This window comes from Danio aesculapii, chromosome 7 (genome assembly GCF_903798145.1).
Source record: "Danio aesculapii chromosome 7, fDanAes4.1, whole genome shotgun sequence".
Lineage (NCBI taxonomy): Eukaryota > Metazoa > Chordata > Actinopteri > Cypriniformes > Danionidae > Danio > Danio aesculapii.
Genome location: NC_079441.1, coordinates 70,946,888 through 70,974,107, shown reverse-complemented (window position 1 = coordinate 70,974,107; position 27,220 = coordinate 70,946,888). Strand labels below are relative to the sequence as shown.

At 34.4% G+C, this 27,220-nt stretch overlaps 2 protein-coding genes across 2 annotated transcripts in view; both read right to left on the bottom strand.

The window, feature by feature from the left end:
* Nucleotides 1-8,975, bottom strand: part of emilin2b (elastin microfibril interfacer 2b) — a 31,455-nt gene extending 22,480 nt beyond the window's left edge. Inside the window, exons 1-2 of the mRNA XM_056462442.1 lie at nucleotides 8,727-8,975; nucleotides 998-1,117 (exon numbers count right to left, since the gene is read on the bottom strand). Coding sequence (XP_056318417.1) covers nucleotides 998-1,117; nucleotides 8,727-8,881 — 275 coding nt within the window. The 5' untranslated portion in view covers nucleotides 8,882-8,975. The remainder of the gene's footprint in view (nucleotides 1-997; nucleotides 1,118-8,726) is intronic.
* Nucleotides 8,976-11,367: 2,392 nt separating this feature from the next.
* smchd1 (structural maintenance of chromosomes flexible hinge domain containing 1) overlaps nucleotides 11,368-27,220 on the bottom strand; it is a 77,863-nt gene continuing 62,010 nt past the window's right edge. Inside the window, exons 43-49 of the mRNA XM_056462441.1 lie at nucleotides 26,679-26,860; nucleotides 25,765-25,874; nucleotides 20,857-20,927; nucleotides 19,657-19,831; nucleotides 17,906-18,064; nucleotides 16,974-17,087; nucleotides 11,368-11,778 (exon numbers count right to left, since the gene is read on the bottom strand). Coding sequence (XP_056318416.1) covers nucleotides 11,771-11,778; nucleotides 16,974-17,087; nucleotides 17,906-18,064; nucleotides 19,657-19,831; nucleotides 20,857-20,927; nucleotides 25,765-25,874; nucleotides 26,679-26,860 — 819 coding nt within the window. The 3' untranslated portion in view covers nucleotides 11,368-11,770. The remainder of the gene's footprint in view (nucleotides 11,779-16,973; nucleotides 17,088-17,905; nucleotides 18,065-19,656; nucleotides 19,832-20,856; nucleotides 20,928-25,764; nucleotides 25,875-26,678; nucleotides 26,861-27,220) is intronic.

Here is a 27,220-nt window from a genome sequence, read left to right as displayed (position 1 = left end):
CCTGCTTTTATTCTAGCCGAAATAAAACAAAGAAGAAAAAATATTATCAGACACACTGTGAAAATTTCCTTGCTCTGTTAAACATCATTTGGGAAAAATTTAAAAAAGAAAATAAAAAGGAAAGGGGGGCTAATAATTCTGACTTCAACTATATATATATATATATATATATACATACATATATATATACATATACATACATACATACATACATACAAATTAGTTTTTATGACTGATTAATTAAAGAATGTTTTAAAGTATTATTTTTTTAATAAAGCTAAAAGGACTCAAGATTTAAACATTTAAAAAGTTTAATTTATTATCTGTTATGATTTAAAGAGATTTTAAATAGTATCGAGTCAAGTAATTCAATTCCTTACTGAGTGACTCCCAGTTTTAAATATATTTATTCTCTGTTTTTTGTCCTGTCTCTGTTATCCTGTTGCACTGTAGAAGCTCTGTCACCAAAACAAATTCCTCATATGTGTGAACATACCTGACAGCAAAGCTCTTTCTGATTCTGATTTATTACTTTTTTTTTCGTTTTTGAAATGTCTAATTAATAGAATATTAATTTAATATTAATAGAACATTTAAATGTAAAATTAATTCAACATTTAAAATCTAAATTAAACATTTTCTTACTGAAAAGCTGAATGCGTTACTTTGACTTTTTTTTTAGGGAATGTATACTCAACACTGGCTCTGGTTTCATGGTTAGAAGTAAGGGTTAAAGTTGTGTTTCGAGTTAAAGGGGTAAAAGTTAACAGACGCTAATTAAAAGCGAGCACTTTAAATGGCGTCTGGCATTTCGGCGGTCATAAATATTCTGGATGCTGATAAAGCTATAATGACCTGCTGTTCAGCGAGTCCAATTTAACTGCGTTTCTCATCCCACAAAGAGCAATTCCCCCTCAATCCAGCTCTGATCTGATCTAATCTGATCTCTGGTCACTTCCGGCAATAAAAGCGCCTGGTTTGCGCTGTCCAGACTTACGTGAGCTGCTGTGAGCAGTCCTGATGCGGAGGACAGGCCACGAGCTGCGGATCCAACACCTCTTCATTGGACAGCACAGCACAGCTCACATTCTTATGCACCACAAATGCACACCAGTTTCTGCAAAAGAGGGCAGGTATGGAGACAGATCAGTCTCAGAAATAATACATTTACAAAATAAAATTCATACATGCACTGCACAATTTACATTTACAAAATCCAATTTGTAATTTTAAAACAGCACACAAATCATGAATTCACAAGTGAAAAATAATTCATATTGTTAATAAATATTTTTGACAAATGAATTTGTGTATAATATTAATTGTGTTTTGAATTTACAAATTGGATTTTGTAAATGTGTTATTTTTGAGACTGATCTGGCTCCATAATGAAGGAGACACGAACACACACACACACACACACACACACACACACACACACACACACACACACGCACGCACGCACGCACGCACGCACGCACACACGCACAGGGGCGTAGTGGACATTTTAAAAGTGGGGGGGACGGCTGTATGAGATCATATGTTCATATAATTATTAATCACCTGTTTCTAAATGGTCTGTCTCTAAAAGTTAGGGGGACGGATCCCCCCGTCCCCCCCGGTTGCTACGCCCCTGCACACACACACACACACACACACGCACACACACACACACACACACACACACACACACACTTACTGTACAACATTAGAAATACTACGTGAACAGGGGATGCTTTTCCAAATTAATAGAACATAAAATTTTAAATTAATAGAACACTTATTTTTAAAATTAACAGAACATTTAAAATTCTAATTATAGAAGGTTAAAAATTTGAATAGAACATTTAAATGTAAAATTAATAGAACATTTAGAATTCTAATTAATAGAACATTCAAATTTTTAATAAACAGAACATTCAATATATGAATAAGAACATTTCAATTTAAAATAACAGAACTCTTAAAATTCAAATTAATAGAAGTTACATTTTTAATTAATAGAACATTTAAATTTAAAATTAACAGAACCTTTAAAATTTTAAATTAATGAAACATTTAAAATTAATTATTAGAACATTTAAAATTTTAATTAACAGATCATTCTAAATTCAAATTAATAGAACATTTATATTTTTAATTAGTAAAACATTCAAATTTTTAATTAATAGAATATTGAACATTTGAATTATTAGAACATTAAAATATAAATATATTCTGTTTATAGGTCCAAAAGTACAAGACAGACAAAACAATAAAAACCTCACAATATACATTAAAAAAAACAGTTATGCCAATATTTTATCAAAGGTGACTGATATCGCATCTCTGTAAGCCTGGGGTTTAAAAATTAATAGAACATTTAATTAAAAAATTCACAGAACATTTCAATTGAACAATTTACAGAACATTCAAAATTCTAATTAATACAACATTCAAATTTTAAATGAACAGAATATTAATTTAAAATAATAGAACATTTAAATTTGAAAATTAATAGAACATTCAAATTTCAAATGAATAGAATATTCCAATTTAAAATGATTAGAACACTGAAACTTCAAATGAATATTAAAAATTCTAATTAATACAACATTCAAATTTTAAATGAATAGAAAATAATTTAAAATAATAGAACATTTAAATTTGAAAATTAATAGAACATTCAAATTTTAAATGAATACAATATTCCAATTTAAAATGATTAGAACACTGAAACTTCAAGTAAATAGAATATAAAAAATTCTAATTTATAGAATATTTAGATTTTAAATCAATAGAACATTCAAAATGATAGCTGTCGTTAATTTTATTTATTTATTTATGAATTTGTCCAGCTAATTTAAATTCTTTATTATATGCAAAATATTCCTTTTACTTGCATTTTCTTTGCTTCTATTAGATGGCAAAATAAGTCTTAAGTCTATGGATTGACAGAGTAAAAATGTACTGCTAGTAAACTCTAGGTATCGGATGGGGTTGGTTATGTTGGCATTAGGGTTACAATTAGGGGTTAAAGTTATCTTTTGGGCAATGCTATCTCACGCCAATTCGTAACTTTTAATTTAGTGGCTAACTCGTATGAAGCCACACACTCCAACAATTGAATCCATGTACAGAAAGGAGTAACTGCCCAACCTGAATTGAAACTGGACATTTTTAAACAAAGATAGGCACCTGTTTCTTTATATTATACACATTGAAATTGACTGAACAAGGAACTCTCACTTATTCCCCGATGTATTCTTTTAAGGGGCCCCTTTTTTACAAGAAGTCAAATAAGTGGCTGATGCCCCTAGTGTGTGTGTGACATTTCGGCTCAAAATAGCACACAAATATTTTTATAACTTTCTCAAACTGACCTTTTTAAGCTGAGATTAATTCAATTAACATCCTATGCTAATAAGGGAGAGATGGTCACTAGTGGGCGGGGCTTTCCCCCTCTGATGACGCATACAAAAGGGAGAATGTCAGTCAAAGTGTTTCTGCAGACTGTTTCTATCAAGTCTGATTATAAAAATAACATTAATACATTTTTACCATTAAAAGCTGGCTATATTTCCAGACGCTTGCTACACAAACCACTTATGAATGTGATTTTTGCATAATAGGTCTCCTTTAAAATAGACAAACAAGCATGTATTGTTGTATAAAATGGTAAAGTTGAAGCCACAAAAGAGTTACCACAATGTTTTTAAACATTACGGTACATTTACCTCAGCAAAATGTTCTCAAAACTTGTTTCAGTCAGCTGAGCAGTGTTACTAAATCCTTCAGAAGATACATTACTAATCATTTGGACTAGTAAAACGAATAGCATGACAACTCCCTAAAGAATGAAGTCACTGCATGTTTTATTGGGGGGGGGGGGGGGGGGTCTTTTTTCTGATGGAATTTTGAAGCACTTGAGTCTTTGCCAGGACATTACCATGATCCTTCAGAAAGGTCAATAAAAATAAGAGCCTAATGTGCTGTGTTATTATAGAGAACTGTTTTTAAAATGGAGAGACTGATATGCTTTATGCTAATCTCATTGTTTAGCTACTAACAAATTATTAAGGTCAGAAATGGTTAATATTATTTAATGAACTAAGCATGTGCATTTTAACTAGCATAACCCAAGGTTGTAAAAACCGATTGCTCATTTGTGTCATTTGCATTATAATAATGTTAAAAAAAGAGTTATTTGTTTAGTGTTTCCATAGTAGGAATCTGAATCGTAATTCATTCATTTTCTTTCGGCTTAGTCTCTTTATTTATCAGGTCACCACAGCGGAATGAACTGCCAACTATTCCAGCATATGTTTTACACAGCGGATACCTTTCCAGCTGCAACCCAGTACTGGGAAACACCCATACACACTCACATGCACACACATACTCATACACTACGGCCAATTTAGTTTAATCAATCCCTCTATTGACCTTATTCTTCAATGCGGAAGTGTGCACGTTTTTGCGATTGTTTTAGAACTTCTGATTCAGCTGCGTATGGGAGAAATGACTAGGAATAATAAACGGCAAAAAACGGTCAAACTACTTACTCTACAAACAAGTGTTTGCATTACAATACAGACAAAGTAGAATAATATAATAAGAAAATATCAGTTTGCAACATCGAGCAGCAAAACGAGCTGTTTTTAACGTTTAACAATTAGTGGAAGTGAATGAGACCGGAAGTTTCAAGCCAAAATGATTAAAATGGCTGCGCCCGCTCGTACGCGGAGAATAAGGTGAATAGTGCATGTGTTTGGACTGTGGGGGAAACCACTGAGCCACCGTGTCGCCTCTGAATATTAATAATGGAAATTTGGTGTCTTATTGTACTAAAATTCTCTCAAGGTTATGAAAAAAATTGTCCAATAACGACATTACAATATTTATTCTGCACACAACATTGTATGTACAGTATATCTGTTTTTTATTGATGTGATTTTAACTTTAATAAAACATTCCATTGTATAATTTTGCAATCATCAAGTAAAGTTACTTTAGTTTAGACATTTTTGGATTACAAATTGGTAAAAACTTTCAGGTATACATTTCAGAGGTGTAAAGAGTACCTGAAAACCATACTTGAGTAAAAGTACAGATACCTTACTGTAAAAATGACTCCATTACAAGTTACGAGTCACCAATTCTAATAAGACTTGAGTAAAAGTATTAAAGTATCCGATTTTAAAAGAACTTAAGTATTTTACTCATACTGAATGTAGGCTCAACAACACCAAGTTTTATTTCCTAATATAGAAATTAAATTGAACACCTCAATGTTTCAAAATGGCAGAACAAAATAGATGAAAAAAACTGAACAAAAAGTCTCAGTCAAACTCAAATGGTCAAAAAAGGCACAAACAACTTTCAAAAAAGTAGCAAAACTAGTAAAACGTAGTAAAAAAAATCAGAGCTAACTTTCATGTGATTCACCTCAGTCCCAGAAGGGGGCGATACTTTTATTTTGAGTAGTTTTTCAATTGATTAGGATGTTTTCTCTGTATTAAAATTAAATAAAGAGGAACAGTGTTATTTTTCAACTTAGTAAACTACATATAAATTGAATGAAAAATACATCACAAACTCACACCTAAATGCACCTGAAGCAAAATGTAGAACAAAAAAATTAAGCTAAAACATAGTCATGTCATGTCATGTCGCAGTGGTTTTTGCCATGTCAGTAACTGTATTAAAAGCACTAAATTCACATTAAATTAGATGCATTAAATAGACTCGTACTTCAGTGTGTTTTCTCAAATTTGACGATAAATTCTTAAAAGCACTTATTTTCATGGTTCGTGGCAAACAAAGTAGACACTGCATCCTGTAAGAGCCATTCTGCATATCGATAAATGAAAACATTTCTTTCAGATAAGGCCATGGATGATTTGATGTGCCGATTTCGGCTTCATCACTGGCTGCAGCCATGTCGCTAATTAAACACCTGGTATTAGGCAAGCTGCTAATTCACGTTCATGTGATTTAGCTCATAAATAGCATACAGTACCTTCAGCACCCTGCAGATGGCGATATCGCCTCGTCCGCCTAACAAATTAGCCGTGGTAGATAAAGATGCCGACTTGTCGCACACAATCACAATGTAATGAGTAACGGTAAGCATCCTTTCAAATGTAGTGGAGTACATATATTCAGTCACAAATATAGTCAAGTAGAGAGTAAAAGTTGCTTATATTTTTAATACTCAGTACAAGTACAAAGTAGCCAAAAAATACTTAAGTAAAGTAACGAAGTCCATTTACTTAAGTACTTTACACCATTGATACATTTATAGTGGATAATTCCTGGCCATTAAAACAACATTACAGTAGTTAATAGGATGTAAACGGATTTCGGTTGATCCGTGATTCGTACGAATCACAACCCACGGTTCAGAACACACGTGACCTGTGGAATAATACATTTTTTACTGGTAGATTAATCCTAAATTTGTAACGATCGTAGAGAAATCGCATCTCGCGTCATTCAAATCACATGTATGAAAGCTTTAGGCTTTCCTATAAAATATAATGATGACGGAAGAAGTTGTGGTGGGTTATTCGAGATGTGGTGGGTTTCTTAGGTTATTAAAGGTGTTTTCTGTCACATGTTTAGCCTGCAATAATGCTTTCAGTGTAAGCTGCACGAGTATTCATTAAAAGATTGGGATCGGGAACACCCACGCAACATAAATTATAAATGATGGTGATTTGCATACGTTTATTAATCCTTCCAATTGCTGCATTCAAATCTGTGTTTGAAAAACGCAAAAATCAAGAAAGAGATTGAGTCTTTAGTCTTTTGAGTTAGTTATGAAGTTACAAACAGTCAAATAACACAGAAGTACTAGGAGAACAGTTTATAGTTCAGATAAAACCACTGATGTTTATGGTAAATATTTAAATCACCGTCATATGTATTTAACAACGCTCAAAAATAAAAGTTGTAAGCAGCAATTACATTATTTAACCAGTAGGTGGCAACAACCAGCAATCAAAAATATGCCACTGAATGTTTCTTTAAAATGATGCATCTAGCCATGAAACATGAAGTTTTATGAGTGAACAACTGAATCATTTATTGAAAATGAGATAAATCTGGGACGTACAAATGATAATGTTAGATTTCGACATTCAGTGTTATCAGCAACAGTTGTAGTAGTAACAGTGAAGTTTTCACAGTATTGAATATATTACAATTAATTTTTATTCAGCTGACTATTTCTTTATTTTATTTTTAATAAAATTACAGGTTCTAAGTTCTGTTTGGTTAAACCAAAATTGTCTTGCAGTGCTGTTTCGGTAATAAATGGAAAACAAATTACATTTGTCTCCTCCCCTTTTTGGCTGATCTGAAAAATGGTCCGATCCGTGACTAAAAAAACGATTAAATTATAAAATACACCAGTTTAATGTGGTAAAAACTAAAGTATACTATAGGCATGTGGCGATAAGCGGTTTCAAGGTATACCGCAGTTTGGAAAAGTCAAGGTTTTAAAACCAAGGTTTTATACCATTCCTAAGGAATATGTACTATTATTTATTACATTTATTTTTCGTTCTTTAGGACAACAGTATCTGCAGCAGTAAATATCTCCAAAGATGCCTTTTCATGGTGTACAGAAATCTGTGTTTTTGAAATTAACGAAGACAGCAGAAGTCAATAATTAATTTGAATTATTCAGCCTGACATGTTTATTTTTCCAAGATATTTTAAATGTTTCTCAAAATAAAATTTACCGTGTTCAAAGAGGAAAGTTTGTTTTTTACCCAGACCCAAATAGAGTATAAATCACAGCAATAATCACAATACTGTGATATTTTTTATCCAAGGTAATCATATTGTCAGAATCTTACCACACACTACAGTAGCCTACTACGGTTTTGCACTCCAGTAATCTGGTCTTCATTAATATTCTCAAAATGCTTGTAATGTTAACACAAAAATATTATATATTTGATGCAATATTTTTCCTTTTCCAGGATATTTAAAGGTATCATACATTTCGGGGTTCATTTCTGTTCACTTTATGACAATTTAATAGGCTAATAGTTGTGTTAATTAAGGCATTAACTAAAGGAAAGTTAATTAGACTACTAATAATAATAACAATAACAACTCCTGCAGTGAAGAACGCGAAACATCCATGAACGCGCTTCATCCTCAAATCCCAAGACCAGCAGAGTCAGCATACAGACCTCTGTGAATCGTTTATCATAAGCTCGAGTAAGTGTTTGGTCAAACTGCAAACAATTGTTTTGTTTTTTCTTGACGGAACAATAAACAGTCTAAACATTTCGCTCGTCTTATCCAGTGTCAGATGCTTTAATAATGTTGGTTATGGTTACACTTTACTCCAAGGTGTCCTTTAGTGAAACTATTCAACTACTGAGTATTAATTAACTAAGTGTACTTACTACTGTATATGGTTAGGGTTAGAATGAGGTTTAGGGTCAGTTGCACGTACAGGAATTCTGCATTATTATTATTATTATTATTATTTGTAATTACCATAGTAAGTTCACCATGATTACTATTACATTATAATATTGTTGCCAAAAAGTAAAAAAAAAAACATTCATAGTTTTTTCCCCCTAACAAGTAACCTTAAAATGAAATATAACAATACATTCCAATAACATATGCCTGTTTAAAAATTATTTAGCTTACCTGAGGTAACTATTATGCCACGTTTTCCTTATGTCAAATAACATCAATAATAATAAGATTCTTACTTGTTTCGTTGTCTGGAAGAAGAGCTGGAATAAGGGGAACCCTGGAAGAGACTGAACCTTGACGGGGTGCCATTAACTAAAGGAAAGTTAATTAGACTAATAATAATAACAACTCCTGCAGTGAAGAGCGCGAAACATCCATGAACGCGCTTCATCCTCAAATCCCAAAACCAGCAGAGTCAGCATACAGACTATACTCTGTGAATCGTTTATTATGAGCTCGAGTAAGAAAGTGCTTGGTTTTTTTTTCTTCCCTCGACAGAGTGCTGGCAGTGAAATGTGACAGTGGCCAGAAGAGTTCCCGCCCCGCCGAGCGCGCGCTTATTCTACTGGACGCCAAAAGCGCGGGATCAGGTTCCAGACTCTATTAGCGGATGCAAATCAGATAGAATCATTGATTTAGTGGTTGTTATTCTGGTCAATTTGTTTATATTTTAAGAGTTCCTCACAACAAACTAATAAATAGGAAGAATGATTCTTTTCGGAATCTTCTTGAGGCATTTTGTCATTCTAAGAAGTAAAAACAATTGTCAAATACACATTATAAAGACAAAAAAAGAGGTCTCTAAAATAAATTTCATGGGAATGTCGAATGCACCTTGAAGGAACAGTTCATGTTAACTCAACAGTGCATTATTCTAATGTTTACAAGCATGAATTTGTATTGTAATAATGAATTAGTAATGGCTGAACTAACTGGGCAAATATTAATGGCGATTAATCACATCACGATTAATCATGTTTTGACAATTTAACTGTGCGTACTGTGTATATTTATTATGTATATATAAATAGACACATGGATGCATATATTTAAGAAAATGTTTATTTATATTTAGATATCAAATATATTTGAATATGATGCACATTACATATAAATTTAAATATCTATATGTAACAAAAATGTTTCGTTTAGTTTTCGTATGTTTCGTTTATGTTTCGTAATGTTTTCTTTGTATGTATATGTATCATATGCATACTATATATGTTCAGTGCTGAGCATAACTGAGTAAAGCTCATTTTGGAAATGAATCTTTTTCTCCATTTCTCAGTGAATATAGGCAGGGGCAGACTGACCATAGGGAGCACCCCCTAACTTTTAATATACATCGTGACATAATATACATTTAAACACCATTTTAAGGTCAAAATTATTATCCCCTTTAAGCTATATATTTCTTCGACTGTCTACAGAACAAACCATTATATATAATAACTTGCCTAATTTCCCTAACCTGCCTAGTTAACCTAATTAACCTAGTTAAGCCTTTAAATGTCACTTTAAGCTGTATAGAAGTATCTTGATAAATATCTAGTCTAATATTATTTACTGTCATCATGGTAAAGATAAAATAAATCAGTTAAATGAGTTATTAAAACTATTATGATTAGAAATGTGTTGAAGAAATCTCTCCAATAAACAGGGGGGCTAATAATTCTGACCTCAACTGTATATATCTATTTATATCTATATATAAAATCAAAACCAGCTTTTAATTTTGGATCCAATTAATCACAACTATTCTTTGCTAAACACTACAAATGTTAAACAAGTATACACACTCCAACATTAACCAATGACACCCTATTGTAAATGGTGACTATTTTTAAAGGAGAAAATGAATGTGAAACATCCACTATGGTGTCAAACACACTACAAGTCCCTGTCCTGTTTAATGCTGCATATTACTGTAATTTGATCACCTTTTCAACAGCTGATTATTAAGTTTTATATTGATTAAAAACACAGCAACTTGTATTGCTCTCTTTAACCAGTGTTTTACAATCCATCACGCTGTTTAATACAGTAAAATGTAGAACTATAAATCAGACTGCAAAGTCAACAACACACCATTAATGATGTCCTGCAGAATCTACAGTTTCTGGCAGCAGTTCCCCAGTGACTGACTGCAAATCAGTTACAGCAAAAATACTGTATTCACATTTTCAGCAACATTAACTTGCTGTATATGTATTTACAGTATTGTATATCTTCACTGTTAAATATACAGTAATTTTCAGAATGCAACTTTAAAACATGGTAACACTCGTAGTACAGTTCAATACTGCGTAATTTGCACAAATCATTAACAGTGCAGCCTTGCTGGTAAGATTCAAAGCAATTCTAATGTACAGAGGTATGTTGTAACTGTTGAGTCGCCGTCTTGCAAACTATTTTAATTCAGACTTTTAGGTTTTAAAGCAAACGTTTAAAGGTTTAAGTGAAATGTGTTGACCATGTAATGCGAATGGTGTAGTTCATTAATGTTGGGTGATTGTATTTTAGGCTTATGAATTAATTGTATTTATCAAGATCATTCAGAATCCTTTACTTTTATTAAGCCCAGTTTATCAACAGTTTAAAAGTCAATGAAAACTTCATACTGTGTGCTAAAATTCATGTTGTGTTTTTGCCGAGGGAACCAGGGTGATGCATACAAAAACACATCATCCAGCATTGGCCTTTACACTGTAAAAACATTCCTGCAACTATACTTATTAAATGTTTATGTTTTTTAATGGGTTAATGTTCATTCTTGCAACCTAAATATTTTAGTTGAATCAAACGAACTTTTCTAGTCAACTTGCACCAGTCAAGCTGGCTAAAAATAATAAGTTAAACATCATATAACTTAAAACATATAGTTGAACCGATTTTAATTAGTTAATCTGGTTTCCAAGTAGCAAAAACTTTTGTTTGTTGTGACTTTTTCTCATATATTTAATACCTGTGTGTGATATAAAGCAACGTATAAATTAGGTTTCACCTTAAATAAGGTTTTAGTGAGTATTTCAGATTGCTGGAACAAAAATAAGACACAAACTCTATTTGTAAAAAGCTTTTTTCCTTTAAAGAAAGATACAAAATATATATTATGGACACAGTCCAATTCTTTAACTTCTCTGCACAAATCAGACAACTGAATCTGTAAAACGTATAAAAAAATAACTAAAAAGAGAGAAAAAATCCCTAAAAATAATCTTTTTTTTTTAGCTCCAACTAAAATGAGATATAAATGCATCACTTCAGCTGTCAGGTCACATCATGAATCTGCAAAGACAAAACAAACAATTAGCAAACAATTAGGAAAGAGCTAGTCAAGAAAAATAAACAAATAAATATATAAATATATATATATATATATATATATATATATATATATATATATATATATATATATATATATATATATATATAAATAAATATATAAATATATATATATAAATAAATAAATATATAGGCTGTTTTACACAGAATCCATTTGCAATTGCAGTGCCATTTTCAGCAGGTACCAATACTACACACTAGTTATTCAAAAAGGAAAAACAAACTACAGCACAGTTTCCCAGTACTGAGTTGCAGCTGGAAGGGCATCCGCTGTGTAAAACATATGCTGGAATAGTTGGCGGTTCATTCCACTGTGGCGACCTCTGAAATAAAGACTAAGCTGAAGGAAAATGAATGAATGAATGAAAGAATGAATGAAACTACAGCACAGTAGGACTAAATACAGTATATATGTGACACTAAATGATTAGCCACCTGTTTATATATGCACATGTATATTTATTCCTTATATATAATAATTATTGTATATAAGGAATCCTATTGTACATTTAATGTTGTAGCTTCTAATAAGCCCAAATAGCAAAGAGAAATAAAAAATGCAGGTAAAAAACACCATGGGCCTTAAGCGGTTAAGGAGGCTAATAATATTGACCACAAAATATTTCCTTTAAAATCCTAAAAACTGCTTTTATTCTAGCTGAAATAAAACAAATTAGACTTTCTCCAGAAGAAAAAATATTATAGCAAATACTGTGAAAAATTCCTTAATGTTGCACATCTTTTGGGAAATGTTTGGAACAAAAAAAAAAAAATCACAGGAAGGCGAATAATTTTGACTTCAACTGTATATCTACACAATCTAAAACAGGGTCAAATGTGCTCCAGGGTCAAATATCTTCAGATGCTATAAATATAAATAAATGCTCATGTTAGATTACATGAATTGCAAACTGTTTCTGTGCTGTTTTGAAGCCTTTCTTCAATTGTTATGCTTTTATTCGCCAATCCAACAAGCTCAATCAGCTAAAAACTCTAATAAGGTTCATCTAGTGCCAATGGACCACCAGCGTAGTGTGTCAGGGCCTTTAAAGATACTGACATGCTTTTATCAAAACAGTTGTCTTTGTTTTACATGTTGTTAAGCAAAGGCTATCACACTTCAGCCATTACCAATAAGATTATGAAGAAGTACAAAGTGCAGACTCTTTACTCGGACAACCAGCATAAATGAGAGTCCATATATCGACTCAGAGCTTCACCCTGATAGGCACTGGATTAATTCAACATGTGTGACATAAATGGATCTTCTTTTGATATACAGTGGCTATAGACATATTAAAGATATCTGATATAAACCTAATTTAATAGGATAGTTCACCCAAAAAGGAAAATGTCCACAGTATTTATCCATCCTCAAGTGGTTCTACAAACTATTATGAGTTTCTTTCTTGTGCTGAACACAAAACAAGATATTCTGACAAGCGTTGGATAAAACTAGCCACTGACATCAATAGTAGGAGCAAACAATTACAATGGAAGTCAATGGCTGTCTTGTATATTCAGTACATCTTAATTTGCGTTTAGCAGAAGAAAGAAACTTCAAAGAAAGTGAAGGATGAGAAAATGATGACAGAATGTACAGTTTTGGGTGAAAATGTTGGTGAAGATGTTGTTCAGATGGTGGGGTTCCACTTGGATCTGAAAATCCAAGAGTTCAAGACCCAAACATGTGCTGGTCCAACACTTTGTTATGGTTTTTAATGGATTTGATAGCTCATTATTAGGGTCAGACAGAATCTGCGGACATTTTGTGATATTTCTGCAAAAATGTTGTGAAGAATCTGCGGATTTATGCGTATTGATTTTGGGAGATACATATTTGGGATATGTGAAATAAAAAATTACACCTTTTAACTTTTTATTTAATGTTTACTGTGAAAATCCAATTAAATCCACTTTATTTGGTAAACAAAGCAAGTCTCTCATATAATATCTCTACTAATAGACAGAAAATATTACTGTACAAACTGTATTGTAAATAAATCAAATGAGCATTTTCATAATAGTTAATAATATTACTGAAATTAATGTAAAAACTGAATAAATATAGATTTACACACATTTACAGAAGTAAATTAACAGAATTAATGATGGGCTTAAAATCTGCGGAAATCTGCGTGCGCAGAATCCGTGTGGGCCTACTCATTATCAAATTATCATCATCATCATCATAGAGAGGCCTTTAACTGTTCATGTAAAAATGTTGTGTTGTGTTCACGTTTCAGTCATATGGATCTGTCATTTTGCAAGACTGAAATTGCAATCTTTTAAAGTGTGGATAAAAAGTGGACAAATCTGAAAACAACACCCTTAGGGCCAGGATACTCCAAGCCGACACCAAACAACTACTAAAAAGCGGAACCCGACTGTGTTGTCGCCTCACGCTGGATTGCATTTGGACCAAAAAGCTGCGAGTGAACACACCAAATGAACAAAATCCAACTGAAACGAGAGCCACGTTCTGCGCCTGCGTGAAAGGATGTGTCTTTCTGCTCCAGCAGGGGTCAGTATCTGTTTTCTCGTTCCACATAAACGGAAACTGAACTTCCGATGCACACAGACAAAGCAGCGTTCAGTGCCATTATCACAGTAATTGTCACTTATCAGAGAGGGATTTGCTCCAGCAAATATGTCTGATAATCTAATAATCTTCAGCAAATATTTGAGAAATGTAGTGAAATTAAAGCTGCTCTTTGTGTTCCTTCTTGGCTTGAATTGTTTGCTACGTCACTTCACTACATCACACGTTGATGTGTCCTGGTCCTTACAATTTCATGCATACAACCAAAACACAATGTATATGCACATGCTTCAAGCCATCTTCTCCATTTATTTTGTGCATCACGGTGGTGGATTTATAGTGCCACAAAAGACTTGATGCAATACTGTTTACTACTTTTTTTTTTTTTTTTTTTACAAGGAAAAGAAAGATTTGGGAAAGCGGAGTCTTCCTGTGGATGTACCGTCAGTCATTAGTGTCAGGGGACTGAGCCATGTGTCCTGATAATGGAGGACAGAGCTTGACCAGAGGTGCTGTGGGGGTGGAAAATATTTGACCTTATAGTGTTGGTGTTTTTGAAGGCCTCAGTAAAGCAGTAAGAGGACTGCATAGTTGGCATAACTTTGATTCAGGACTCCTCCCGAGTCATAGTTACATTAAATGTGCTGTATGTCAGTTTTTGACTCTTCTAAAGCAAAACAAATACCATACCATGTTTGCAGATATTTCAGAAACATGCTCAGTGAACATTCTTGTTTATCTAAAAAACAATGCTGAAGTCAGATAGTCAGATATTTGAAAGTGTGTTTTCTGTGCCAGAACGCTGTCTTTGTTTTGGTTCTTATAACCCACCCAATGCCAGTTTAGTCAATTATATTTCAGCACCCCAGGTTGACTTGTTGGAAAAATGTGTATTTCATTAATTTATTCAGGAAGGCTCTGAAAGTATGCATCCGTGACCGAAATGTGACCTCTGGTGGACAGTAGCAGACTCCCAAATGAGACGCAGATTCAGTTCCACATGAGGTTATTAATTAGCAAATAATATAAATATTAGGAGTGTAAACAATAGGTGAGCAGGTTACATTGTAACCGCGTGTCCGAACAACACGCTACATGACGAGATACGCAGTGATGAGCATTTTGGCTGTTTGCACCAGACAAAACACGACAGAAATGTAAATACAGGCATTCAGAAGCACAGAATATGCACTCACTCACGAAATGGTAAGTGTAAGAGCCAGTTATGCATAATTCATTTGTGATAATAATTTAGTTAAAAAGGTTAAAACATGATATTTAAATATATTAAGAATTCATTGCGATTGTATTATCTAAAATGCATAATTTAATAATTGATACAATTTAAAAACCTTTACTTTGGTATTTTGGCTTCCGACAGTAATACGTCATGAGGTCATTAGTTCATACGTTTAAGTCTGATATCAGTTATGGATGTTGGAAGCAACACAGTTTTTTGACCGAGCTATACCGAGCTATATTGATTCTATTGTTACTTTGTATTTTTGTTTGCATTTCTTCAGTAAACTTTATTAAAAGAAGATTCGGTCTTACTCGCGTTTTTTTCAAATACTGGTTGTTGGAATAGAAGCTGCAAAAGGTGGTACATAAGGATTTGCACGAAACGTGTGCCACTACAGTAAGGTTTATAATCTATTTAATACATATTAACCCTCTTTAACATTATTAAATGTACATGCTGAATCACTGATGTGTGTTCAGTTCTAAAGTTCAATTTTAAACGGTTTACTTTATTTTCCAGATCTGAGGTGAACTATCTGCTGCTGCTTTCAGTATATGGCAATAAATGTCATGTAAAATGGCATTTAAACTCACATTGTTAGCATTTAACACTGAATAAAGCACATGAGCTGTACCTGAGGTGATCATTGTTCACCAGTGAGAAATAAAAGCCGTTTCTAAAATAGAAATTTCAGGTGTTGATTGGGACAAAAACTCCTTTTTAGTATGGAAAATATTTATTCGATCGCGTGCCGTTGCTTTTAGTTTGAAAACGGTTCAAATCAGCCTTTAGGCTCGATTGTCAGGCACACTCACGTCAAACTAGCGACCTGCTCTTGCTTGGACTCGTCAGAGGAAGGGCAGAGTGAAAATGTGTTTTGATCCAGGAATGCAATACCTAATTGAACCACTAGGTGTCAAACTTACACACCTTTAAGTTACAATTCTCACCATTAAGTAGTGGCTTATTACCTGCATATTATTAAGATATTGGCTGTTTATTGTACTTATAAAGTACATATTCTGCATGATTTTATTCTACATATCTAATTCTACCCAATATTTACATTAATAACTATTCATTAGCGGTCAATTAGAAGTTTATTGAGGGAAAAGTCAAATTTAATGGTTTATTTATAGTGAAAAATGCACCTTAAATTAAAATATGTCATTGTACTGATTGTGATATCATGTAGTTTTTGTAATTGTGTTTAAATGTGACTGTGTTGTGTACAAACCCTTTTCAGTAAGTTAAATAAAACATCTTTGACCGACTGCAGCTATTGTTATCTAGAGCTCTCACACTGCGAATGGATCATGTGTGAAACAGGCGTTAAACAGACGTCTGATGTACCCATTTTATGAGGTTTGCGACGGATCCTTTTTGGAAGAACTGGGGTGTCTGAGAATTCTGGCTCCAGACTCCGCTTGATTCTCACAGCGTCAGACATTTGTTCGGGAGTTCTGGCTGCAAACACACACACATGTACATACACACGTCAACAATTCTGCATTGATATTCTCTCCAGAATCAGTTCTGAGCTTAATTCTATAACAGTAGGCAGCGCTCTAGGCTAGTTTTAAACAGTAGATGGCGCTCTAGGCTAGTTTTTAACAGTAGATGGTGCTCTAGACTAGTGTTTAACAGCAGATGGCGCTCTAGGCTAGTGTTTAACAGCAGATGGCGCTCTAGGCTAGTGTTTAACAGCAGACGGCGCTCTAGGCTAGTGTTTAACAGCAGATGGCGCTCTAGGCTAGTGTTTAACAGCAGATGGCGCTCTAGGTTAGTGTTTAACAGTAGATGGTGCTCTAGACTAGTGTTTAACAGTAGATGGCGCTCTAAGCTAGTGTTTAACAGCAGATGGCGCTCTAGGCTAGTGTTTAACAGTAGATGGTGCTCTAGACTAGTGTTTAACAGTAGATGGCGCTCTAAGCTAGTGTTTAACAGTAGATGGTGCTCTAGGCTAGTGTTTAACAGTAGATGGCGCTCTAGGCTAGTGTTTAACAGCAGATGGCGCTCTAGGTGAGTGTTTAACAGCATTTAATCTATACCCTGTACAGTACACAGCAAAAAAATCTGAACCTTGTGCTTGTGGAAAGTTTATAACCTTACAATTACTTGTTATGATCAAAAGTCTGGTTTCCTATAATGATTCCTTTGCCTATTAGCGGTTAGCCATGATTCAACCTTATGCTAAAACTCAATATAGCAAAATGTGGAAAAATCTGAATGCTTTCTGAATGCATGCTCTACATAAGAACTGCTGGTCTGATGAAGACACATACCAAGGGTTTTCTCAATCTCTTGTAACTCCACCTCTTGGCCCCTGAGCTCTTGCTTTTTTTGCTTCATAATCGGACTCTGCAGATCCATTAAATGACTATTATAGTCAGCTTGCACAGCGGACGCCTTCTGCATCGCAACACTATACTGCTGCAGTAAATCTGTAAACAAACATTCAAACATATGAGACACATATGAGCACACAGTATGAGGAGATTTGGCAAACTCGAATATTCTTTGTAATATCAAGACACTAGACTGTTAACTATCATTTTAAACTAATTGACATGCCCATCGCCTCACAGCAAGAAGGTCGCTGGTTCAAGTCCCAGCTGGGTCAGTTGGCGTTTCTGTGTGGAGTTTGCATGTTCTCCTCGTGTTGGTGTGGGTTTCCTCCGGGTGCTCCGGTTTCCCCCACAGCCCAAACACATGCGCTATAGGGGAATAGAATAAACTAAATTGGCCGTAGTGTATGAGTGTGTGTGTGAATGAGTGTGTATAGGTGTTTCCCAGTACTGGGTTGCAGATGGAAAGGCATCCGCTGTGTAAAACATATGCTGGATAAGTTGCCAGTTCATTCTGCTGTTGGCGAACTCTGATGAACAAAGGGACTAAGCCGAAGGAAAATTACCCATATTTAGCCAACAGATTAATCACAGTACTGTGAAAATAAGACATTATTTTGAACTGCTAATTCACTCCCTATCCTTCAGCTTAGGATTTTTTCAGGAGGTCGCCACAGTGGAATGAATTGCCAATAAATCTGGCATAAGTTTTATGCAGAGGATTTCTTTCCAGCACTATGAAACACCTGTACACTCTCTTATTCACACACACATTCTTTCAGTAAGGCCAGTTTACCCAGTTCACCTATACTGAAAGTCTTTGGACTGTGAGGGAACCAGGAGCTAATTTTAAAATTGAAATGTTTAAACATGCAAATTTTTATAATTAAAATATGCACCAATTTGCATAAATGCCCTGGGCAGAAATCGTTATATTAGATGAATCCACGTTCAAAGGTCTTGCTCCATCATAATTTCAGAATACCTGTTTTATAAAGTAAGGTAAATAATATAAACATCGAAACTACTCTGAAAAAAATGAATAATTACAATATATATTCTACCGAAAACATGCACATATTTATGAATATAAACAGGCTGTGATGTATTTGTTTGTCAAGTTGTCAATGTCATCTTTGCATTAAAAATGTCACAACTCAGCAAATGACCCTAATAACATGTTATAAGCATGCATAAAATGGCATTCACATTCACGTCATGTGTCATGTCAGGATTATCAAGGTTTCATGACATCCGTCTTATAAATACCCCTTCAAGTAATGTGTTATCAATGAAGTAAACTTTCTTTTTTGACATTTCAAAACACATTAGCAATCAGTTAATGACCCTAAATGGAAAAAAAGTAAAAATCAGACCTGACTGTATTATATAGGTTAAACCAGTGTTTCCCAACCCTGTTCCTGAAGGCACACCAACAATACACATTTTCAACCTCTCCCTAATCAAACACACCTGAATCAACTTATCATAACATTAGAAGAGACTCCAACACCTGATGTTAATGGGTCAGAAAAGGGAGACATCCAAAATATGTACTGTTGGTGTGCCTCCAGGAACAGGGTTGGGAAACACTGGGTTAAACAATACCTTTAAAATGATATGAATTAGAAAATCTTATTCATATGGTAAAATAATATAATCAGATAAAGAAGGAGTGTGTTTATTACCTATCTGAAGGCGTGTTTGGTTGTATTCTGCAGGTAAAGGCGCTCCAAACACCTGTCCTCGAAGTTTCTCAATGGACGGAGCCTTGTTCTGCAGACCACCAAACTTCCCATTGCAGCGTATCCGTTCCCCTTGCCGTGTTAAAATGGTAGGGCACAGTATTTTATTCTGAACAACCTACCAGATATAAATATACACACACAAATACACAAATATCCATAAGTATGCGTTCAATTCAATTCAAGTTTATTTGTGATTGCATTTATGTTTATTAGCGCTTTTCACAATAACTATTGTTTCAAAGCAACTTTACAAAAGGTGCATATTATATATAATATATTAATTATACAGAGGGGAAAATAAGTGTTGAACACATCACCATTTTTCCCAGAAAACAAATTTCTTAATGTTATGTTGACTTGAAATGCAAAGACAAGTTACGTTGTGTAATAAAATTAAATGACGCAGGGAAAAAGTTACTGAAAAAAGTACTGAACACATGAAGAAAGGGAGGTGTAGTTTGGCAGTAAAAGCCCAGACAGCAGCTGAAATCTCTCAGTAGTTCTTCATCAACCCTCTGCCCTTTCTCAGTGTAAATAAATATCAGCTGCTTCAGTCCAACATCTACATTAGCAGGAGGATGACATTTCAGCAAGACAATGATCCAAAACACAGCCAAGCAAACTCTCAAAGGCTTTCAGAGAAAGAAAATCAAGCTGTAGAATGGCCCGGCCAATCACCTGACTCGAATCCAATAGAGAATACAAAATAAAGCTCAGATTTGATAGACGAGACCCATAGAACCGTCAAGATTTTTACACTCTGTTGAAGTCTGTGAGAAACTCACACCTGAGCATGTGACTTTATTCTCCGTATGAGAGGCGTCTTTAAGCTGCAGCACCAAAAAAGCTTTTTATAAAAAGTAGTAAATCCATTTCGGTAGTTCAGTGCTTTCTCCTTGCATCAGATTGTTTTTCTTTTGTGTTTATATTGTTTGGGTTTTTACCAAAATCTGCTTTAATTCCATGTCAGCAGCTCCTTTAGAACTATTATTTCCAGGAAAAAACATGACGTGTTCAATACTTATTTTCCCCGCTGTATCTATTTAAATATTAAGGTTATTAGTTACCATAACTTTATTAGTTACTATTAACTTTCAATGCAGATTATTAATCTCTGAAACGATAAAAAATACATCTTACCCCTCGACGATATTGATTAGCAGAATCCAGATCATCAATCAATATGGTGTCTCCAAGCAAAGTTGCGAAAACTGAAACGAGAACACACCAACATTTTCATTATTTCCCACTTTCAATCTACAGGTGTGAAACGTTTCTTTACCCGGGGGTTAAAAGCGGGGTTTAGTACGACAATAACTAGGGTTGTTATGATACCGATACTAATATCAGAAATAGTTGAATGTCTCATAAAAAAAAAAATCAGATAATAAAAATACTCTAGTTCACCTTATGTATTTGTTTATGTTTTATTAATGGATAAACACAGCTAAAATCTATAGCAGATCGGGCAATCTCTTTATTGGCACCTAAATTGTGGAACTTAAAACTCTTTTTTAGGGTAGCTTTTATTTGATTATCAGATTTATTATCATTAGTGCCGTCAATCGCTAAAAAAAGTAAAATGTAAATTAATGTAAACTCAGGACAATAAAACTATTTAAATTCAAAATCTGATTGCTTATTAGAATTTTTGTTTAACTTGTAACACAAATTTCTTTATGAATACAACACACCTGCAATAAACCATCAAGATCCTCAAACTGCTGGCTTGACAGCCATTTTTATTAGGCAAGGCAAGTTTATTTATATAGCACATTTCATACACAGTGGCAATTCAAAGTGCTTTACACAAACATGAATAAAAGAAACAAGTATGAGAAGAATGAAAACAAAAAATTAAAAAAATAAAATAAATAAGCATAAAAACTGATAAAATGTGTTATAAAAGAATGAAAAAGAAGAGAAAAACATAATAGTGCGATCTGTCGGACGTAGCGCAGTGCTCATTCAGTAAAGGCACAGCTAAACAGATGTGTTTTCAGTGTTGATGTGAATATGCCTAATGTTGGAGTACATCAGATCATTTCTGGAAGCTGATTCCAGCAGCAGGGGGCGCTGTTAGTAGCTGAAAGCCGATTCACCCTGCTCTGACTGAACTCTTGGAATTTCTAGTTTATTTGATCCTAAAGATCTGAGTGATCTGTTGGGTTTGTATTCAGTGAGCATATCTGTAATGTATTGATGTCCTAGGCCATTTAGTGATTTATAGACCAGTAATAATACTTTAAAATCTATTCTGAATGTAACTGGGAGCCAGTGTAAAGACCTGAGGACAGGTGTGATGTGCTCTGATTTCCTGGTTCTGGTCAGAATTCTGGCCGCAGCGTTCTGGATGAGCTGCAACTGTCTGACTGTCTTTTTGGGAAGGCCAGTAAGGAGGCATGAAAAGCATGAACAAGTACAATTACAGAAATAAAAACACAGGCATGTAAATGCCATTTGAATTTCAAAACAATCAATGCCAATAAAAAACTAAAATGATTTCCATGTTGGATTCTGAGTGGACTGCAGAAAAATGCCAAAATACAGGCATTGCAAATATGGATTTTGGAAAATCATAATAATGAAGTGTTGAATACAAACAACTGTACTTATTAAAAAGTTGTATTGCTCTGAGTTGAGAACATTAATTATAAAGTAGAAACAATTTAGTTTAGTCCTCCTTTACATGCAGCCAGTTGCTAAGATAGTCCAGTCTTTTGACATTATCAGGGAAAATGTGTCCCTTTTCTTTTGAATGATGTGACCTGAGAGTGAGAACAGTCTCTCATAAGTAGGGATGGGTACCGAAACCTGGTGCCGTACCTATGTATTCATGGAATCAACTTAAGGGCAGAGAAATGCACTTCTTACGGTCTTTGACAGCTGCGACATCATCTAGCACTTTCACTGGGACATTTTACATGGACACCAATACTCCAATTTTAATATGATTAAGATAATACTCTGATTAAGAGTCTACCATGTAAACAGCTACTTTTGATTATCTTAAAGGACCGCAGACACCAGTGTCTTGAAAAGCTGAGTTTTTTTCTTTCCATTCGGCATGCGGTATCAAATTGCATTAAACAACACTCTTCCAGCAGTCCTTCAGATTCTCATCCAATAACGGTCACGGGGCATGAACAATATGTTGCTGAATAAGGGTGAAACTGCAAAACTGCAGTTAAAGTCAAAAGAATAAAAATGATACACCCGAAATACATAAAACTGTGGAGGAAACGCTGGATAGCATGGTGACGCAATGACATTAATCATTTTATACTGAAACTTTCCGTTGAAAAGTCCTTCCTTGGTTTTATCCACATTTCTTTGCACATTGAGCACATGTCGGCCACAACAAGAAAATGAAAAAACTGCAAGCATGTTAATTGCGTTATTTTTTTAATGAGTCAAATATTTCAACTTAATTGCATACGTTAACGCGCTAATTTTGACAGCACTAATTATTATTATTAATATGATGTGTTTTTAATTATTTTATTAATGCATTCATACTTGTATGTATGTTTTACTGCTTCAGATTTTACATATCTGTAAAGGGCCTTGAGAAGGGTGCTATATAAAAATAAAAAGTTTATTATTATTATTATTAAGTCTGAAGCGCACCGTAAATTATTTCTGACAATTTATACAGGGCTAGTAGTAGTATACTCAGCTGTTTCTACAGATACACACTCAGGTATGGGTTCAGTACTCGGTATCTGCCGATAACCTGAGCTCAGGGCATCAACATTAAGAAGTAAAAAAGGGGTATCGCAACATTCCTAATGATAGCCCGGGGTTAAGCGCAATGTGAAAAGCTCTACACACACATCATTAGCTCATTTTAATACTGCCAATACAGCCTCTGTGCCAGCATATTTAGCTGTGATGAACGAAAATTATTGCATCATCCCATTATGAAGCATTAAGTTGGCAGTATTCTGGAAATATTGCGCAATGTCGAGTGCATACGAAGTTCTGATACCTAATACAATGCAAACCACATCATCTACCAACATGTAACATTTAATTACACACACACACACTGCAAGCGAAATTCTAAGTGTTGCTCCCATTCAAACAGGTCATGCATGATCTAACTGTGTCCCTCATATGGGAATTCATGTTAATGTCTTAATCTTGGGCGGAATTATTGGGTGGAAATCTGTTTTGTATTTATGCCATGAGGATTTCTTCCTGCATTTTAACCATGATCCAAGACTAACACTTAAGAAGTTAATGAGTGTGAAAACTGGCTTTGGCTAGTAAACAGATGGTGTAGCTTTAGAAGCGCACCAGAGGCATCTATTGCTCATTTCACGGTATGACACCCTGCTAAAATAATGCCAAACAACTTATAATGATACAATTACAACAATATAATGATAAATAACAGAATTAAGTCAAATGTCAAGTTTAATGACTTTCACCAAATAAAAAGCTGAATTTCCATGATCTGTAATGAGCAAAACTAAACAAATATATCTTCAATGGCATGTTTAAAAGTCAGATATGTTTAGGACATAGTGCTAAATCATAGTCTGGTGGTTAAATAACATTAATATAGCACTGATTGAAACATTAAACAATTTATTTACACAATCCTAAGATTTTAAATACATGACAAAAAAAATTAAAAGCAGTAAATAGCTTGCAAACTAATTAGCTATAGTTCAATTCTGTCAGCGACCATTTATGCCACCTAATATAGACTACAATTTAATTTAAGTATAACAATGCAATAATAATAAAAAAACAAGTCCAAAATAAATAAATTGATAAATAAAAATCTCTGATATCCTGGAAATGTTATGACCCGTTACTGCTACATTTAATAACCTGTAACCCATTCCATATACACAGTTATATAGTTTTAATCAATATGATCAAATAATCTTTTTATTAATTAACAGGAAAATAAAAGAAGAATATATTGAGAATCAGGGGTGTCAAAGTCAATTCCTGGAGGGCTGGAGCCCTGCAAAGTTTAGTTCCGACCCTGCTTCAACACACCTATCTGTAGGTATCAAACAAGCCTGAAGAACTCAATGGGCTCCATGCACAGCTAGAGTTTTAAAGCCAACGATAAACCTCCGGTAATTTTTAATTTTACAAGGTTTATTTTACAGCATCGATGTTGTAATGTAATTATAATACATTCAGTTAAATAGACTTAAGCATTCATTTAGTTGTTCAAGCGTAAAACAAGATGAAAGACCGATGTAACCACTAGCACCGTCAATAGCAACTGGCTAGCGCAGAAATTCCAGTAAAAATACTGGAGTAAAATAAATTGACATATTTTAAAGACGTGGCAGGGGGAAATGGACTTTAATGTAGTGCTTCTTGTCTGATCTGAGACTCACTTCATATCGTATATGTAACAGGCAGTGAAGATCGCTGATTTGTAAAGAAATCAGATCTTAAACGTGACTATTTTGTAATGGAAAGACCGGAAAGCCCTTGTGCTGCCAGGCTGAAAGTCTGTGTGCATATAGACCATTAGTTTGATCAGGTGCGTTTAATTAGGGTTGGAATTAAACTGTGCAGAGCTGCGGCCCTCCAGGAACTGACTTTGATACATGAGAGTTAAATAGACTGTAACAATTAAAAATAATAAAAAATAAATTCTTCCTTTAATCTTTAAAATTAAAATAAAAAGTAGAATATAAAGCTTTAGGACATCAATATGGTGAATTAAATAATTACTGAGTTATTTATTTTGCATTTAGACTTTTGCAGAAAAATAAACTGTGAAGACGTATAAAGACTAAAAGCAGATAAAAGATGATTTTTTTTGCTGCTTGTTCAAACTACTTATTCAAAATGAGCAGAATCAACACAATTCTTGAGTTTTTTTTGGGACAACTTAATTGTTTTATGTCCAATCCACTTGTGCGGAAGCCTGCATTTTTTTCAGTGTATTGTTTGCTAATAAAACATAATTTTTCACTGACTTTACAGTTAAATCAACTTTAACTCATTCTTATATCAGCAGCTGTTTATAATCTGTCAGTCTGTTTATAAGTGTCCAGGACTTGCCTTTATTGCAGCTTTCTGCATGTTCAGGAAAAATGAGCAGATCTTTGACAAACACAGGATCGCCAACTGGACAGAAGAGAGCCGAGCCGTTCCTGATGTGAGGAAGACGCCTAAAGCACACGGAATAAAAAAAAACATATTAGAAAAGAGCAAACTAAGATAAAATGAATACAATAAACTAATTAAAGAGACTCTTTGATGCATCTATTGTCGTTAAATATGAGAATTGGGTGAAACACATGTAAAATATATGGATGTATTTTGCAAAAATGTTAATAAATGACCTTAGAGACTCCCACTGTACCTATTTTTGACAGTCTCTGCTTTCTGAATCATGCATTCAAGTCTAATTTTAATCTTTTTTTGATGCATATCAGCCCAGTTTAGCACATTTAATTTAAAAAATGCTTGAAACATACCCCTAATTCTTACAGTATAGTCATGCACACACACATACAAATACCCACATACACGTATAAACACACACCTGTCATTTGGCTAATCTTAACAGTTTGGTGCCATCTTGTGACTAAATAATATTAAGTAGTTTAGTATAGAAGGGCGGCACAGTGGCTCAGTGGTTAGCACTGTCACCTAACAGCTGGTTCGAGTCCCGACTGGGCCAGTTGGCATTTATATGTGGAGTTTGCATGTTCTCCCAGTGTTGGTGTGGGTTTCCTCCAGGTGCTCCGGTTTCCCCCACAGTCCAAACACATGCGCTATAGGGGAATTGATCAATTAAATCGGCCGTAGTGCACAAGTGTGTGTGAATGTGAGAGTGTATGGATGCTTCCTGCTGGAAGGGTATGCGCTGCAGAAAACATATGCTGGAATAGTTCACACACTTTAGCTGCACAATAATGCTTAGAGAATGTGCTTTCACATGAAATCAGTGTGTTAGAATAAACGTGAACCTGTCGCAGGGCTTGCAGAAGACCGTCTCGAGGGGCAGGACCTGTTGCCGTCCTTGTGTGTCATCGTAGATCCTCTTGGCTGCAGATGTGGTTTCAGTGACCACACAGTCCATGTCGCCCAGCAGATGCCAAGAAATCACCTTCGCCACATCATCATCCTTCACCAGCGCCAGATGAGCGACCTGCACATCACACACACACACACAACATCAACATGGAGAAAAACATCTCTCCGATTCAAGACTTACTTTGGATGAATGTCAGCATCAATTCATTTCTAAAGCACAAGTTTGACCTAAAGACCCGTTCACACTGGGAAGCTTTTTACTCATGTTTTTCGTTGTCGTTTAACGCCTCGTGACTAAACAAATGCTGCCGATGTGATCGTCCACACCAACATGCAAAACGGCAGGTGTAAAAGCATCATTTTTAAAGACACGCCTCATGCTCGTTTTTTTTGTGTTGACGTGCCGTGTCAATCCCCCTTCTACTCCTCCTCCTCCTCCTTTGCTAGATTGGTGGCACGGTTACCCAGTGGTTAG